The sequence below is a fragment of the Lampetra fluviatilis genome, chromosome 11, assembly GCF_964198595.1.
Source record: "Lampetra fluviatilis chromosome 11, kcLamFluv1.1, whole genome shotgun sequence".
Taxonomy (NCBI): domain Eukaryota; kingdom Metazoa; phylum Chordata; class Hyperoartia; order Petromyzontiformes; family Petromyzontidae; genus Lampetra; species Lampetra fluviatilis.
In genome coordinates, this window is record NC_136285.1 from 10279339 (window position 1) to 10296925 (window position 17587).

The following is a 17587-nucleotide window of genomic DNA, read 5'->3' on the forward strand; positions in this document are numbered from 1 at the left end:
CAGATGCTATTGGTGAGAGCATTGCAGCTTGTTGTTCAATTGCTAAAACGCTACAGTATATTGTAAACACATTACACTGGCGACAATGCGGTGGCAGCGGCGCACAGGCACACAACCGAAAAAACAAACGTAGCGCATTCAACAAGCACTGCTTACAGAGGGCGCAGTAAATGAGCAACTCCCAATATACTGGTGTGCTTAAATAGCAAGTCATTGCCACGTTTTGTTTACGTGAGAACCCTTCCTAATTGGCTATGTCTCGTGGTGGTGGGTTAACGACACATTTATATTTACGCGATCTAACCCCCAAAAATTACTTTATTATGGAGCGACTCTACCTCTGTGGCCCATGGGTGGAAAAACCCCGATTTTTTTCGGCGGCAGGCATCGGGTTTTTTCTTTAATACAATTAAACCCGATTTCGGGGAATTAAAACCTGGTTCAATGAATACGAAACTCTGATCCAAGGCTTAGGCTGCTTCCTCGTCGGTGCTGCTATCGTACTCGGGGCCGTCGGGCACGGGGTAGTCGTAGAACGCGGTGGGCAGGTTGGTCGTGATGAACACGAGGAGCTTCTCCTCCACAATCGTGGGCGCCAGTGAGTTCCTTAGCTTGGAATGGATGAAGCCCATCGTTGAGAAGTTCCGCTCGGATGCCGCAATTAGAACCAATTAAACCGGATTTCTCCCAATCTCAGATGATCGGGTGTAATATAAAAGACAATTAAACCCGATTGTAAAAAACCCGACTGTGCCACCCTTGCTTGTTTGTAATTATTGGATTGTGGACAAACTCCTGAAGCGTTGTTGTGAATCGTTGTCATGAGTAAAACATGAATTGCATTTCCGATAAAAAATCGATCACGTAGTATTCATTACGTGCCCAACATCGGAGTGTGAATGAGCAATGTCTCCTTCATATAACCCCGTCTCTCCGCATCAAAAAAAAAACACCACAAAAGCAACTTTAAACACAACCGATGTGTCGCCAACGGCCTGCGGATGCATTTCAGCAGCATTGCTTCAACACAAGTAACCATCAAATAACAAAAACATTGCGCACGTGGAGACAGACAGACATACACGAATGTGACTACATATCGTCTCCTTATCTTGTATTTAGATTCTGCACGAGGACGCGAGCGATTATAATGTTTGAGCTTCCACATCAGGTCGACCCAGTCAGTCCACGTGTTCACGTGCTTTACCTGGGTGGAGAACGCGGGAGGCGTGGCTTGAATAATTTATGCTAATTACCATCGGTGGGGGGGGGGTTTGCAGGGGGGGCGTTGCTTATACGGGGGGGGGGCGGCTGCAATCGCGCGGGGGAGGGGCGTGACGTAAACAAAGAGGGCGTGGCCTACGTAACCGTGGGCGGAGTCAATCGGGAGAAGATAGGCGGGGCTAGTAGGGAGTGGGTGTGGTCTTGTTCGTGACGTCACACCCTGCCGCGCCTTGACCCCGCGCCTTGACCCCGCGTCACCCACCCACCCGCGTCTCTCACGGTCTTCCCTGTGCGGCCGCGGTAAGCGCCTCAATCCTCTCCCCTGCCTTCGTTCCCCTCGCGAGCGAGCCGAGGTTGACGCCGGCAAGCCCATCCGCGTGCGTCTTGACGTTGATCTGGCGGGCGGTGGGGTGTGTTTGTTGTTGTTAAGCTCGGCTTTTTTTTTAATCGACGCGGCCGGACGACGGGTCGTTTCCAGGCGACGCCGCAGGCTTCTCCGGCTGGGCGTAGGCCTCGCGTCGAGAAATAATGGAGACAACTGTGGTGGTGGTGGTTGTGGTTATTGGTAGTGGTGATGGTGCCAGTGTTTTGTGGTGATGGTTATTGGTAGTGGTGATGATGTTGGAGCCAGTGTTTTGTGGTGGTGGTGGTGGTGGTTAATGGTGGTTGTGATGATATTGGTCCGTTTTACACGTTGGCTTTCGCGACCAATATTATTATGGATGATATTGGTTGGTGATGTTGGTGGTAGTGGGGGCGGTGGTGATCAAGTCGTGGTGGGGAGCGGTGGTGGTTATTAGTAGTGGTGATGGTGTTGGAGCCAGTGTTTTGTAGTGGTGGTGGTTGATGGTGGTGTTGGAGCCAGTAGTATTTGTGGCGGTGGTGGTGGTGGTTACTGGTGGTGGTGGTGATGTTGGTCAGTTTAACACGTAGGCTTTGGCGACCAATGGATATTGGTTGGTGATGTTGGTGGTAGTGGTGGCGGTGGTGGTGTTGGTCAAGTCGTGATGATTTTGGTTGATGGTGATGTTACTTATGAGAGGGTGGCGAGACGTCAAGTACCTCGCGAGGTCGTGGCTTCGATCCCGACCCTGACGCCTGCTGTATATTTCGAGTTTGTGGTGTCTCTCTCCCCGTGGTCGTGTGGATTTTTCTCCGGGTCCTTCGGTTTTTTGCTATACATTTAAACGTGATAAGCCACTTCCTTGAGCTATCATTTGTGGGCAGGTCGCTTATAAAAAAGAGCTATATAGCTCCGTGGACCTTACATGGAAACATAAAAATGGTTTTATTTTAATGATGGTGGTTATGTCATTGACGAGAATGGTGATGTTATTGATGCTGCTGATAGTGATATACATGGTGGTGGTGATAATGAATGACGTTATTGATGCTGGTGATGCTACTGATAATGATGATGGTGGTAATGTTTAAACAAGTCATGTGGGAGTGTATGCATATGTGTGACGAGCTATTCCGACTTGCCTGTTGGAGGTAGATAACGTTAAAACCAAATGAGAGCCAAACGAGAGAAACGTTTGTGTTGGGTAGCCAAAATCACAGCTTGCAAACAAAAGACGGGATCTAAAGAAGCAAATGGTAGTGACAGCTGTACAAAAGTTGGGTCTCTTGTTGTGTAAAAGGAAGTGTCTGGGAGGCACAGGGGAGCCATTTTAGTGGGGTCCTGTTGCCTTCTGGTTAGTTTGTCCAAAGAAACCAACTCTGCACTGATGACACGCTGTGATTTGTACTGGCATTCGAACGCCACACGATGAGGTCTGAAAAGTAAGTTCATGCATTGGCAGTGGTGTACAAGAACACAACAGTACAAGGTGATCCAATTATAAGATACGCCACTGATTTTCAATGGCCCCTTCCGAAGGAGTTTTTGAATCGTGTGAAAGCAATGTCTCCCATCGCAGAAGAGACTTGCAATATTTAATTGTATTGAGGTTGGTGGGGGGACGTGTACGTTTATCGTTATCGATTACGATGATGGGATGTTTATAAATGGATCACCTGGTGGATCTGATTCACGTTGCTTAGAACGTTTCGGGCCATGGCAAGTCTTAGAATTGACCAGTCAGCCTGTGATGTAGAGTGTCGAAAAAAATCCTCGTGGTTCGTGACTGGTGCAATGAAGGTAGAGGTTGCGTTCATTTTACGAAACGTTTTGGATTTTTTCTTTCAAGTCATCTCAACTGAGGTGCAGCGGGTCTCTAATCTTTTGGAGCTGCCATTATCTTTACATACCTGCCAACCCAGTGTGCCCGTATTCTTGTCCAGGGAAATTGCGTTTTCAGGTCCATACGGCGTACAGCTGTTTCAACATCTTTTGTCTGTCTTTCTCCCTTGTGATGAGATTTATAAGGGCACCGGGTGACCAATAAGGTCTGAATAGGTCTGTAATAACGTAGGCACTGATTAAGGGTTGACAAGTACGTCTTTAAAGGTGGCCAGATCTAATTGAAAGGTCTATCTGGACCACCGACTAGTTGTAAAATACTAGTACACCGACAGCAGTGCATAAGTTATGACACTGATCCTACGTTGAAGTGTTTGTCTACTTAAATTACTCGTTATGTTGCCTTCTCAGATGGCAGCCATAAGGAAAAAGCTGGTCATTGTCGGGGATGGAGCCTGCGGAAAGACCTGCCTTCTCATCGTGTTCAGCAAAGATCAGTTTCCCGAAGTCTACGTGCCAACTGTGTTTGAAAACTACGTGGCCGATATCGAAGTAGATGGCAAGCAGGTGGGAGCAAATGTGGTTCACGACGACTTCATCTGTCCGTTTTAGTATAATAGTAAACATGCACTGTATATATTAATGGAAATAAGTACGTCCCAAAAATGTGTCTGCATCTATAACTTGTAACCGCTCATGGAGTTTTCCTACTTTATCATGCCAAACAGGAGGAAATTAATTGTGAGAATTACATTTTTAATTTTAGGCTAACTAGCTTAAGAGTGATGTTTTCATCAGATTGTGAGTGACTAACATTTTGAATCACATTTAATAGGGTTGATTTTTTAAAATGTATTTCTTATAATGCATTTGACTATCTGTTCAAAATTTCAGCTTCATAGCCCTTCTGGAACATACTCTTTGGTTCTTTCGGTAAAGTAATGTAGTTAGAAAAAAAACACAATTCTCTAAATGTACTTTAAGCTCACCTTTAAATTAACAATATTTTATCAAATTTTATAAGTGGCTCTAGTGCTCTTAAATTCAGGTGGGAGGAGAGGGGAGTTGAAGCATGACTGCCTGCGAGCAGGTGGAGCTGGCGCTGTGGGACACGGCCGGACAGGAGGACTACGACCGCCTGCGACCGCTCTCCTACCCGGACACCGACGTCATCCTCATGTGCTTCTCCATCGACAGTCCTGACAGCCTGGGTATGACCGCTCAAGCCCTTGGCGAAGCCACGCAATGATAAAAATAACAGGGCTTAAAATATAAAACTCCCTGTAAATGTTGAGAAAAAAACACATCACAACGGTAACGTGTGCTGGCAGTAAACAAGGAAAAATAACACACAAAGGTATGCATCTGACAAACAGCAGGAAGACACGACTGCCACCATGTCTTGCATGTACACATGTCATGTGACCACTGCATATGAAATGCTCTCAGCTTTGTCGAATGGGATGGCCACGTTTTCAACTGATTAGTTGGTGGTCTAAAACAATAATACGGCCACATTCACTTCCCTTGAGCTAGTAGTTTAGACAATGCTAACAGCATTGTGTGCTATACATGCAGTGTGGTGGTCACATGACATGCATATAGGACATGATGGGAGTCATGCCTTCTGACTGTTCGTAAACACAACTTTGTACCTTATTTCTAAATAACAAGAGTCCTGACAACCTGGGTACGTGCATCCTCTCAGACATGTGGGGAAATCCTGTACAACCATTGCGGCAAGAAAAAAAAACAGTGTTCAAAATACATTGAAAAGGAAGCGTTAACAGGAAGCGTGTAATAATTCTTCTCTTGAGATGACGCGAAGTATCACAATGTGGGGGTTTCAATGTAGATCATATCATGGCTGCAGGAATCATGCGAGTTACATGTAGGAATTGTCCATGATCGATTCTCATTTGCATGATGTAACGCATGTATTTGGATCACCATGATATATTTATTTAAATGGGTAAATTTTTAGATTGGGACCTTCAATCGAGGACAATTGGAGCTCAAACCCCAAGACACTGCATTGTGTAAATTGTTAAACATGAATATATTTGCTTAATTAGCGACACGCATACATTCAGGTAAAAGGCATTGTCTACTGTGAAGACGGATATTTGTATTGAGCCTGCATCCTCAATGTTCCTTTAGAAAACATTCCTGAGAAGTGGACCCCAGAGGTGAAACATTTCTGCCCAAATGTGCCAATCATCCTGGTGGGAAATAAGAAGGACCTGCGCAATGACGACAACACAAAGCGCGAGCTTGCCAAGATGAAACAGGTGAGGTGCCTATTTACAATAACTATTTTAATGTTTTGTCTTTGACAATTAATAATGAGCTGTTTACATTTTACTGTGGGAACAAGGCTGATAATGGTTGTAGAGTCCTTAGCATCACTGTTCACTGGGATTGTCTTGTGCAGGAGCCGGTGAGGGGGGAGGACGGAAGAGACATGGCCAACCGGATAAATGCCTTCGGCTACATGGAGTGCTCTGCCAAGACCAAGGACGGCGTGCGTGAGGTCTTTGAGATGGCCACCAGGGCTGCCCTGCAAGTCCGCAAGCGCAAGAAGACAGGCGGTTGCCGGCTCTTGTAAACTGTTGCTTAAGTTGCCTTTTTTCTTCATAAATCAAAATCAGTACACTATACGTGGCGAATATATTACACACGCATAACGAATTTCGTAACTCGTGTTAAAAGTTGTCTAAAGAAGGGGCTTTCGTTATTTACGTTAAGCATGGGTTTTCATTGGAAGCCGTCAACGCATTCCCTTTTTCTGAGGCAGATGAAGGTGTTGCCATGTGATGGTTCCAGGCTGCTGCTTTGGACCAGCCCCCATGGCAAGTGCTAGTCTGCTCTTTTGGTTCAAGGCCTTCTGGAATCCTTTGCAGTTTCAACTTAAGTCTTCCTGGTGGGGCCCACATCTTTTTCCAGCCAAATTTTACGGGGGAGGGGGGCCTCTTCTCTGTTGTGCTGTATTGTGCAGTCCTCCATCCTGTGACTGTCCCAAGTGGTGGTAAGATTGAGACCACCCGCACTGCTCTCTGCTGAGGTCCTGATCGTCTTCTTTCGTGTGGCTGATGCAGAGCAAAAACTGCTATTTCACATTCAGGTGGTCAAGCCAGATAACTGCAACATATAGCGTAGTGCATTGATGTAGTCTCCTTAGTATATTTGGATGGTTATGTTGGTCCTAAGTAATAGCGGCCAACCTATTCCCGAACACTAAATATGGCAACGAAAGTGACAATAAATGCAATTTAAGACAAATGTCTGGGTAAATAGGCCCATAAATTGACCTGTAATTCTTTTTATTCCTGGGTGAGGGTACAATGGCATTGGCCTATCTTGGAAGAAGGGGCATGTGGATGGGCGCAGTATGGAAAACCAACATGTTCTCTCCATGTGATTACTTAGCAGTGTAAACATTGCTTTTGGAGATGGTTCTCTTTTTGTTATGGGTTTCAGTTTGGGTGCTGTTGACTTCACATGTAGTTGTGTTTTTAGAACTACTACTGTGTTTAAGGTGACCACTCCATTAAAAATCACAAATGCAACCCCACTGTATTCTGCATTGAAATGACAAGTCGGTCCTTGGTTAATTTGAAACCAAATTCAAATGTACATTGGATTGTGGGTTTAATGAAGGTAAGTTAGTGCAATTGGTGCATCACCACTAAACAGTGTCACTTTTATTAACTACTGTTGTATGTAATATCAATGTTTCATGGGCTTTGCATTGTTATCAAATAAACATTCCAATACTGTATTGTATTGAACATCATTTTGAGTACTGTGGTATTGGTTGTATTTAAGTGTATTTTAAAACAATATTTGTCCCAAGTTGGAGATGTACATGCATAAGCAAAACCCAATATGCACAAAATAGCATGCGACGTTGTGCATTGCTGCATGGTAAGGAAATCACATTTTATGTAATTAGCAAGTCCTTTTGACCATTCTTGCAGCACAACCCTGCTATTAAGTGTATCACACTTTCCAATGAAGCACACTCCACTGTTTTAACTTCAAATTAATTTGATCTTGGCACAATAAGACAAAGCAAGGCCATAATACAAAATGTCAGACTTTACAAACGATAAAACTGATGCACCTTGCTGAAAATGTGGTAAACAAAATTGTTTTCCAAGCACATTCAATTGACAGTCAAAATACATTTAATGATAGACACACAGACAACTGTACTTGCTTTAATATACAATTACAGTAACTGGCTTTTTCCACGTCAGCCTAATACTGTATTAACAACCATTCAAATAGACCAACATTAACAAACCAGCTAAACCAGCTGCAATGGGCACCAAGTACCAGCTGGTTGGAGCACTTATCACGCCCCAACCTTTAAATTCTAGTCATTTGGTAGTTAACTACTATTTATAAAAACAAAACTGTAGTGCTCTTTTCCCATACCCAACACCAGTGTCACTACTGACTTGAAGTCAGCATTCCCCTGCCTCTCACCCACCCTCAATCTGCTCGACTTCTGATTGAGCTTGCACTGTGAAAAGACAACCACCTGTATAAAAAAAGCCTTGAGCAATGTAAGGTTTTACACAAGCGGTTATGTCAATTAACATTGTACTCTCAAAACACAACCGATTGTATAAAAACCTTAATGGAAATTATGCCATTAAATAAGACGTTTTGAACACAAGGCATGATACAGCCATTATGTATCATCGAATTAACTGGATTGAAAGGACAATGTGGAAATTGCACACAAAAATACTCCCTAACATGTTTTTTTAGTTACTTTTGAGCCAGCTTGGATGAACCCCAGCAACAGCCTGCTCGACGTTACGGTTCCGTCTGATAAAGACACAAAATGAGACTCCCGAATGTGTAAACCGGCTCAGGCGCTTCATGAATAAAGATTTCGAAAGGAGTCCTTTGGCATCCCCCCCCCACCACCATTTTCCCCACTGTGACCTCAAATGTGCCACATGTGTGCGGTGCATGCACCCTACTGCAGCCAGATTATTTTTGTATCTCTTTGACAGTGCATCACAGCGTAGTGTGACTCTGCTTGGAATGGGCTGAATCACGTCATGCGGCAGACGCTGGTGGTTACAGCCTGGTGAGTTGAGTCGCAAACGGAAGGAGCGTGGGCGAGTTAAGACGTGGATTTTTTTTTTCCGAAACGGGACCGGTGACGTGTGGCTACAGCAGTGAGCGCAGGGCGTGGCGTTGCACGGAATCGCAGCACCGGACCGGCGCGGTGACTGCAGTGCTATTGTGTGTAGTGCACGCGGAGCCTTGCGTTCCAATCACGAGGTTCCGTTCTGCAGCTTGCAGGGTGGTGGCCGCAGCATGTCCTGGAAAGGATGCATGGCCTCTTGGAGGGCCAGGCACACATCCGGACACGTGCACGACACGCACGCGACCAGCGTCGGGTACAGCGCTATCACCTGCTCCCACATGCTCATGTCCACTGTAAAAACAAGAGGGGGTTGTGCAAAAAAAAACGCCAATAAGAGTGCAGAGTCAAAAGAATGACCGACTGAATATGACGCCCGCATGCACATGGCCTCACAGGATTTCCTGTCAACCCTCCCATGCGCTAATGACAATAAAAATGTCATCCCCATGCATTGATGTGTTTAAGTGGCCCAGGTAAACAGCACACAAGTACACACGTTTGCGTACAATTCAAACGATAAATATAACTGTTGTGTGCATATTCTTGGTTCTTTCAGTAAAGTTATGTAGAAGGGAAACAATGAAATAATAAAAATATAAAACAATAAAATTCTCACGACGTTTTGACTGCAACACAAGCAATCATCATTAGGTGTGAAATCCACAGCAATTATTTTTTTTTCACATTTTCTTGCTTGTGTTGCAGTCGAAAGGTCGTGAGAATTTTATTGTTTTATATTTTTATTATTTTATTGTTTTCCTTCTTTGTGACTTTACCGAAAGAACCAAGATTATGAATCCCTGCAGTCACGAAAGCTTTAAATTAAAATGTGGTGTTGTGTGCGTCAATAATTTATGAACCTCCAACACTGCAGTCACTATGCTGCATAACCAGCACATCCCGTATTACCTGCAATGCTCGGGGATAGAAAATTTCAAAATCTGTGACGTGTGGTGTACATCACAACATTTCAAGTCCTGAAGAGAAACAACCAGTAGCTGTATGGAACATTTCAAAGCCCAGAACATTTTAAAAGCCTGCTAAATATAACTCCGAAAAGACCACGTGCGTGCCACTTGTTGTTTACACAAGGGTTTTTTAAGATGATATACTCTGTGGGCTAAGATTGTTTAAATATGTCTTGACATTGAAACCAAAACATTCACAAGTGTTTTTTTATATATAAAATACAAATGTTTGCTTTCCCATTTAATTAGCGGTCATAAACAGCATATTTATGATATTTGTTATTTGCAGTTAACGCGTATATAAAAATATATCCCTGTCATGAAGCGTGCCAAATCAAACAGAGCACACAAAGACATTCACTAACGCCATCAACCCGGGTTTCGCCCATATATTCTTCTATGGTAGACACTGATAACAGTGGCAGAGTGGAAAGAATAACAAAGGAGCCTTTTCATAGCATAAAAATAGCTCGTCATCACGGTTACTTTAAACGCCCACGACGCCTGCATTGGGGCTGCAAATAAAGTGAAGAAATACTCACCATTTTCCGGTCGAGTCTTTTTCAACGAATCCATTAGTGTACTTGTTGCTTTTAATACAAAAACTACTTCTGTTATCCTCTGCCTGTGAAACAAAAGGAGAAAACCGATCAACTAACTTTCAACAACACAAAGCGAAGAAAAGTGTGTTCCTCGTAATTGCAATGAGTTTTACAAATATAACCTTGCAATCACAGAGATGCCGGCTGTCACAGCAGCTGTAAAAAAATTGTTCCCGTGAAAGTGAATTGGACAGGTGAGGTGACTCGAGCATAGACGTGAAAATAAAACAGTGGTTGCGGCAAAATTGGGGCGTAAAGGATACCACACACTGTATCAAACAACATAACGTCGTGAACATTCCACGACACATCCAGAAACAAACCTTGTTCAGCAGTTCTACTGCTCTATCTTTCTACCCGATGACGATTGCTTGTGTTGCGATCGAAACGTGATTTATTATTTATTTTTTCTACCTACGTGACTTTACCAAAAGAACCAAAGAGTATAAACCTTAGAGTTTTTAACTTATTTTCGAAAAGGGTCCTATTTATGTGTATGTACAGACTGTGTCTCATTCTGCTGCTGGATGAGTGCCTCCCAATGCCAGGGGAGGTCATGGTAGTTATTTGACCATACTTCACCACGCTGGTCAGTGTGGGTTAGTTCAGGCAGGCAGTACAGATGTGGATGCATAGTACAATACATCATTCTTATGCCCTCTGCTGCCCATAACGTAGCCCCACGGCAGTCTACAAGCGGCAAGTTTTATGCACGGCGATTGCCCCATCCAAGCACTATCCCCAGCTCAACTCTGCTTAGCTTCCAAGATCTAATGAGAAGCAGGCGCATTCTGAGCGATTTGGTCATAAGGCCGGATTTGTGATAATGGCCAATTTCTCGGTTATTACATCACGTGGAAGAAAACCCGATTCTATCCCCTCCAAGGGGCTGTATTATACAACAGTGTATTGCAGTGTTCTTCATTGCAAGGCCCGCGGGCCACTGGCGGCCTCTGGTGGCCTTTAGTGCGGCCCTTGACGTGTGGCCCCGACAAATACACAGATGTGAAAACGCCACATCATGTGTCACGGCCCTCACACTGATGTCTTATCGGCAAAAGTGCCCCCCCCACCCTGAAAATTAGTGAAGAACACTGGTGTATTGCCACCGCGACTATGACTGGCGTACGCGCGCGTGATGTACGCTCTCCGGAGCGGCGCACCTGGGCAGGGGACAGGAGCCGCTGAGTCGCTCGTCCTCCACGTACTTGGCGAGCACCTGCTGCGCTCGCTGTAGCAGCGCGGCGAGCGCCATGCGCGAGATGTAGCCCTCCTGCGCACTCGTCGCCTTGCCGCTGAGCGAGAACTGAAGCAGCGTCTCGAAGCACACCTTGGAGAACTCCTCGCGCATGCGGTAGCTAACCTCCGCCTCTGCACGCCGGCAATGTCACAAAAACAACGACAGCCACGGTTGTATGTGCATAAAATAATTGTTTCTTCCTATGTCTCAGGGTTAACTGTGCTATGTTCTTGCATCCAATGGTGAAACAATTGCGGTGCCCTTCATCAACATTTAAAGGCAATATAATTGACACAGCAAGCAAATGTGATTTATGAAATGTTTTGTTTGAGTTATTTGAACAAAATTACATTCACTACATTTTGACTTATTTTTTAAAAGTGATATCATACAGGCAATTAGTCACTTACATAGCACCCAATATTATACAAGATTAAATCCTACACCATCAGACTGAACCGCAAAATTCTCCGATGATGTCACTAAAAACAAAATCTGCATTTGACTCACAGCGGTGACCTGATAAACGGCCATGACCCTACAACTGTGGCCCATTTTTTTCCCACTGCTTAATGTCGTCATCATCTCCGGCCACGATCTCTCCACTACTGGAGAAAGGCCACTCCAAGCCATTGCCACCGCTGGTGGAAAGGCCTCCACGAGATGGAACCCTGGAGACATTCTAGAGGGTATTTGGCCTACTCGTGCATGCTGGGCAGACGTCATGGCAGAGGTGAGAGTATCGCAAACGGGTTTTGATTCCTTACCTGTACCCGACCGCACCAGGGTCGCAAACGGCTACCCGTACCCTACCCGATACCCGGCTACCCGTACCCGGCCGGGTATCGGGTAGGGTACGGGTACCCGATTGCGACCTTTGGGATGAAGCCATGTTGCAGGCGTGGGTGGGTTGATTCTAGGAACTTGAATTGTGAGAAGAGACAAGACGTTGGGAAGTGAGTGACAAACGATTACTCACTAGTGACTCACGGCCTACCCGTAACCCGTACCCGGCCGCACCAGGGTCGCAAACGGGTACCCGTACCTCGGGTAGGGTACAGGTATCGGGTACCCGATTGCGACCTCTGGAGTATCCACAATTTCCCAGTGGCTCCCACTTGACGTTGTTCCTCCCCACAGAAAACTCGGTCCGCTTTGGCCAGTCCCGCCTGTGGTAGTGCACCTTGGTGTCTAAATCTTTTGTAGTCATTTTTGAATTACTTTAGTATAAATACATGTTCATGTTGTTTTTTTCTGACTTCATGTGAACGAAACAACACTTTTCTCATTGAAAATAGGTAAATTTCAAAATATTACTGTCCTGGCCACAAAAGCAAAGTTTGTGGGGAATAATAGCCACTTATTATACTTTTTAGGCAGAAGAAATTATGAAATAACACTTACTACCCAGGAACAAAAATTGTGTTACATAGTGTAATGTATCGGGGCAGTGTAATAAGGCAATGCAGTACCGGTGAAGGAGGTGGACTGTGAGTGGATGGAGCCTTTGTTAAGCATGCTCATGATCTGGTTGACAAATTCCTTAGGGATGAAGAGCGCGTGGGGTAGAATGTCTGTGCCGATGAGCTGCACCACCTGAAACGAGCAGCAGCCTGGCAATCAAGCATCCGTCTCCAGCACAGTACACAGTGGCAGAAGGCATTCATTAGGGGCGTATAACAGACCTGTTACAGATGCATCAATGAACACAGCAGTTTTTATTTGTGTCAACCGGCGTTAGAACCAATGTACACATGCACACCAATTAGCATTAATACCAGTAGATGACAGCTGGTGGTATTGTGGAAGAAAAATTACGTGGACGGAATCAATAATGTATTAACGTTATTCAATACTATTTAGTCAAATGCACATTTTTATTTCAAATTAAGAGTACACGTGATTCGAGTCAGTAAACTTCCAGCTGTGGGAGTAATTGTTTAAGTTATCCATGAATTAGACCATAAATAATTGAAGCAGCAAACCTGAACGTCAATGCTTTCATTCTTCTGAAACTCTTGCAATGATAGGTTTTCCGGTGGAGTGCTGAATAAACAGATGGTCATGTATCAGCTGTTGGGCATTCGTCGGCAAGATTATTATTTACAATGAGAAAGTCTTAAATATAATGGGGGAGGGTGGGTGAGGTTCATGAGATTGTATTATTCTTCGAGGGGTGTGAAAAGGGTCAAGTGTGGTCGGTTTGGGTGGGGTTGTTATCAGTAAGCGATTCACGCCCAGCGATGCAATGACCCCAAAGCTATTCATGGCACTATTAAGGGCTGCGTTTCGATTACATTTTTATTTATTTTACGATGCAATTTTACCATCCTGTTTGCATTGTTTCACCTCTTTTCTGTGTGTGGTGTCGTTTTGGAATGGCAGTTAACATAAATGCACATGCACGAATCGATATATATATGCATTATTTGCGGACAATTTCTACGTGTTTTCAGAATTTGGTATTTTTAGATAATTTCAATTACAGAAGAAGTGCCTGATTTAAAGCTTGGCACACTGAACTTGTAGTCGAGATATTGGCAAAAAAATTGTACTACTTATTTTTTTACAATTTATTTTACCAGGTAAGGGCCCACTGAACTATATAGCTCTTTTCTAGAAGCGACCTGGCAAAAAATGATAGCTCAATGAAGTGGCTTAAGATGTGGATATTTATATCAGCCAAATACTCTCAACGTGTATGTTTCTAAATGTTGAGGGAAAAACTGGAGGACCTGTAGAAAAATCCACAGGACCATGGGGAGAACATGCAAACTCTAACTATGCAGGCGTCAGGGTCGGGATCGAACCAACGACCTGCATACCAGGCGAGGGAGTTAACATATTGCCACCGTGGCACCGTATATATGTCTCTGTAGAGCTGGTCCACCTGTTGGTGAAGAGGAAGTCCTGGAAGGTTGCGGCCAGCTCGCTCCACATGGCGTCAAACTTTCCAGAGGAGGCATGCTGCCGAGCGACTGGCAGCCCCACGGCCAGCACGCGCAGCAACGACGTCACCGCCAGCCGCCAGGTACTCTCCGACGGGCACGTGTACTTCATGCTTAGTGGCACTCGCAGCGTCTGCACAATACCAGTGCACCTTAAGACCATGGATCCAATTGTCACCGGCAATGGTTGCCCCAGAATCTTTCGTCGTCAAAATCTCATTGCACAAAATCTGAAGGAAAATTATCGCGGTGGGCAACCGAGATGACAACTTCCAATCAGATCGCAGAGATAGATCATGTGACTGCCCCACGTTAAGCTCTTTCCATCTGAGAAGTGGCAGCTTCAAGTTCATGCATGAGCAGTATCTATATGCGATACTGTATGGCGAACACTGTGTGGTGATAGTGTTGCATAGTTGTATGGCATGACGGTGTGGTGTGGAGTGAGCCTATAGAATTGATGTTGTGGCGTGCTTGGGGTGGCGTAGCCCTAACTGTTGTGTTTGAAGACATCTTTTCATGATCATGATCATTTGCTTGTACCATGTCTCTCTTGCGTAAAAACAAGATTGAAATTTCTATGCACCTACATTTGTATAAAAATATGGCACAGTTGGCTACGTGCAATGCGAAAGAAATTCAACATATGTACATACATCGCAAAGTGCATAATCAAGATGGAATTATAAATAAATGAAGAGCTATAGTGTAGTGTAAAAACCTAAGTGAAATGTGACACTTCATTTTTGTTTTAATTTCACCCGCATACTACTCCTACATTTATTTTTGTACACTTTTTGAGAAGCGTGTGGCCTGCTTGACACTCCCTGCACCGCCACACACAAGGAGACACTCACTCCCCCTGCCACCACCAACACCCCCACACCCCTATCGAGCACCTTGATGATCTCCTGCAGGACATTCTCGTTGACCACCGCCTTGTGGCACGCCGTCTTCTGGTACAGCTCGACCACCAGCTCCAGGGCGCGCTCCGCAAACGGGACATAGTTCATGGCCACCCACTCCGCCTAGGAGAGTCGCACGTGCGGCGGACGCGCGGAACCACACAGACGTCCAAGAAGACACGTACGCGCACATGCGCACACGGCAAAAAGGCATAGCGCACGTGAACAGGGGAGCCAACGAGAAAGGCACGCCGAAAACACTGCGGAGCGCGCATCAGTTGCGTTAACACCGAGTGTACAGGAGAACACACCAAAAGTCAAACAGAGCAAAGGGTGCTGACAGGGGGGAATGTGTCGCGTAGCAATAAGAATGAAAATGAAGCACATGTAAAATGTTAGCTGGGTGTGTTTATGATTCTAAAGTCTGTGCCGTAACCTAACTCCACCCCAGCAGGAGTCCCAAGTGCCAAACCCTGGTTTTCCAGTTTTACTACCTTAGGTTCTTAACACAAGTTGTATGACGTACTTAAAGACGTCAAAAGCTACACTTTATCTACGGGGCAAAGCATTGCTAATCACTTGGTTATTCGGGAATGAATATAACTGTCAGTCCTGAATTCACACAGAACACGAAAGCAAGACACACTTTAAACAGATACATTATGGCTATATACATTATACATTAAGTCAGCAGAAACCATAAAATACATCATGAATGTAAACAAATATCAAACAACTAAAACCATACATACGATTTTCAAATTCCACCTACAAAGTTAGTATTCAGGACATAAGCTACATTTTACTCATTAAACCAGTGTTAACTGCCCCGGAGGCAATTTTTATGTTAATATATCCAATTATTTTAACTTGGTGTCAGCCAAGCTACAATTTATTGCATCAAAAAGTATACTCATTAATACATTCGGTGTTTACTAAGCACTGTTTGTGAAGTCCTGGATACTTGTTCGGTGGGGGGAAAAAAAACAATTGTAAATTAAAATTTTAGAGCCCATGAAAAGCTTGACAACCATGTGCAAAAGTCAAACACAGAGACCCAATCACCACATCATAACTTCCCAAAGCATGCGTGGCCATAGTCCCATTTCTGTGATCATCCCAAAAATATGCACCAACACGAACCCTCAAGATCAACTCACCGGGGCAAACAGTTGGACCTAGCAGTCCAGAATTGCAGCATAGAGGAACAATAACAACATTAATCGTTAGTGATTTCAGTTTTACTAAGAATGTGCTCCATTGTCCAAACTGCATTTTAGATTATTGGACAACGCAGCTGTTTAACTTAGCTCACCGAGCTGTCGTTCGTGACTAATGCTGGCAAAATCAACATCTCCAGGGGTGGTTACACATGGTTTGACCTTAACAACACATACTAATTATAGCTCGCAAACAGCAAACGCCAGTCATATTAAAACCTGTGCCAATTTAGTTTTAGCCGTGCAATGTTTAGAGCACTGTATATGTCTGACAGCAAGCCAACTATAATGAACAATAAACAAATCTGAAAGCAATTCATCTTGCTACTCTACTAAAATTGGATGCATGACCACAAATACATATCACTTTCAACAACTAGATATATAATTATGGGATAGATATTATCCCACATATATTCATGGTATTTAAAACAGGGGTCACACATCCAATAAAAATCAAATATTTGTTATATTCTATCGTAAACATAATGTAATTCATATTCCACCTGTTAACAAAAAAATTATGGACACTAAAATAAGTTCGACCCATTTATTTTCAATAACGCTTTTTAATAAACCGATTGTTATCACTGGTCAGGAATTCATACAGAAAACTCGGTCAATCAAGACAGTAGGCGATACATGAAGAGGAGGTGATGGGCTCACTTATCACCTGATTGTACTTTGCGTTGGCCACGTTCTTGGTCTCCAGCTTGCCGTACTGCGGTGGTACGCAGGCAAACGCCACAAACTTGAGCAGCTGCTGGAAGATGGCCGGGTACATAGCCTGCATGCTTTCAGGACCAGTGCAGATGGCCTGGCGTGTCACACAGCAAAAGGCACCGATGGTGGGTCAGCGGTTTAATACAAAGTGGTATGAACAACCAGAGATATATCGAAGGTATTGCTTTTAGTCCAGTTTCAATTTCTGCAGATTGTCATAACATGAAAAAAAAATCTAATATTATAGTTTTTACTGCCAAAGAAAACCCATATGTTTCCTTTAAAGCCTGCTATTAAATTGAAAATATTCCCATAAATACTTTAATAGAAAACATTCCCACCAAATAAAAATATATTTGGTCTTTGGAGGAAAGAAACAAGGTCACATGGGTGACTGTG

The 17587-nt window shown here is 44.2% G+C and overlaps 2 protein-coding genes across 6 annotated transcripts in view; one reads left to right on the forward strand and one right to left on the reverse strand.

Moving 5' to 3' along the window:
• The first annotated feature begins 1411 nt into the window (after nt 1-1411).
• LOC144934788 (rho-related GTP-binding protein RhoA-D) lies at nt 1412-7205 on the forward strand. 2 transcript variants are annotated; one of them, XM_078860942.1, is made up of 5 exons: nt 1412-1524; nt 3821-3976; nt 4500-4620; nt 5570-5700; nt 5844-7205. In XM_078860942.1, exons 2-5 carry the CDS (start codon nt 3821-3823, stop codon nt 6015-6017), a joined length of 582 nt encoding a protein of 193 aa, XP_078717068.1. In that variant the 5' UTR covers nt 1412-1524; the 3' UTR covers nt 6018-7205. The 2 variants fall into 2 exon arrangements, with proteins under 2 accessions (XP_078717068.1, XP_078717069.1); XM_078860943.1 differs by lacking the exon at nt 1412-1524 and adding an exon at nt 1583-1601.
• Nucleotides 7206-7581: 376 nt separating this feature from the next.
• MON2 (MON2 regulator of endosome-to-Golgi trafficking) overlaps nt 7582-17587 on the reverse strand; it is a 47669-nt gene continuing 37663 nt past the window's right edge. For 3 of the 4 annotated variants that reach the window (XM_078860939.1, XM_078860938.1, XM_078860941.1), the window contains exons 28-36: nt 17139-17282; nt 16406-16423; nt 15240-15368; nt 14283-14473; nt 13378-13438; nt 12865-12988; nt 11316-11523; nt 10093-10175; nt 7582-8873 (exon numbers count right to left, since the gene is read on the reverse strand). In XM_078860939.1, coding sequence (XP_078717065.1) covers nt 8710-8873; nt 10093-10175; nt 11316-11523; nt 12865-12988; nt 13378-13438; nt 14283-14473; nt 15240-15368; nt 16406-16423; nt 17139-17282 — 1122 coding nt within the window. In that variant the 3' untranslated portion in view covers nt 7582-8709. The remainder of the gene's footprint in view (nt 8874-10092; nt 10176-11315; nt 11524-12864; nt 12989-13377; nt 13439-14282; nt 14474-15239; nt 15369-16405; nt 16424-17138; nt 17283-17587) is intronic. The other variant, XM_078860940.1, reaches the window with a different exon arrangement.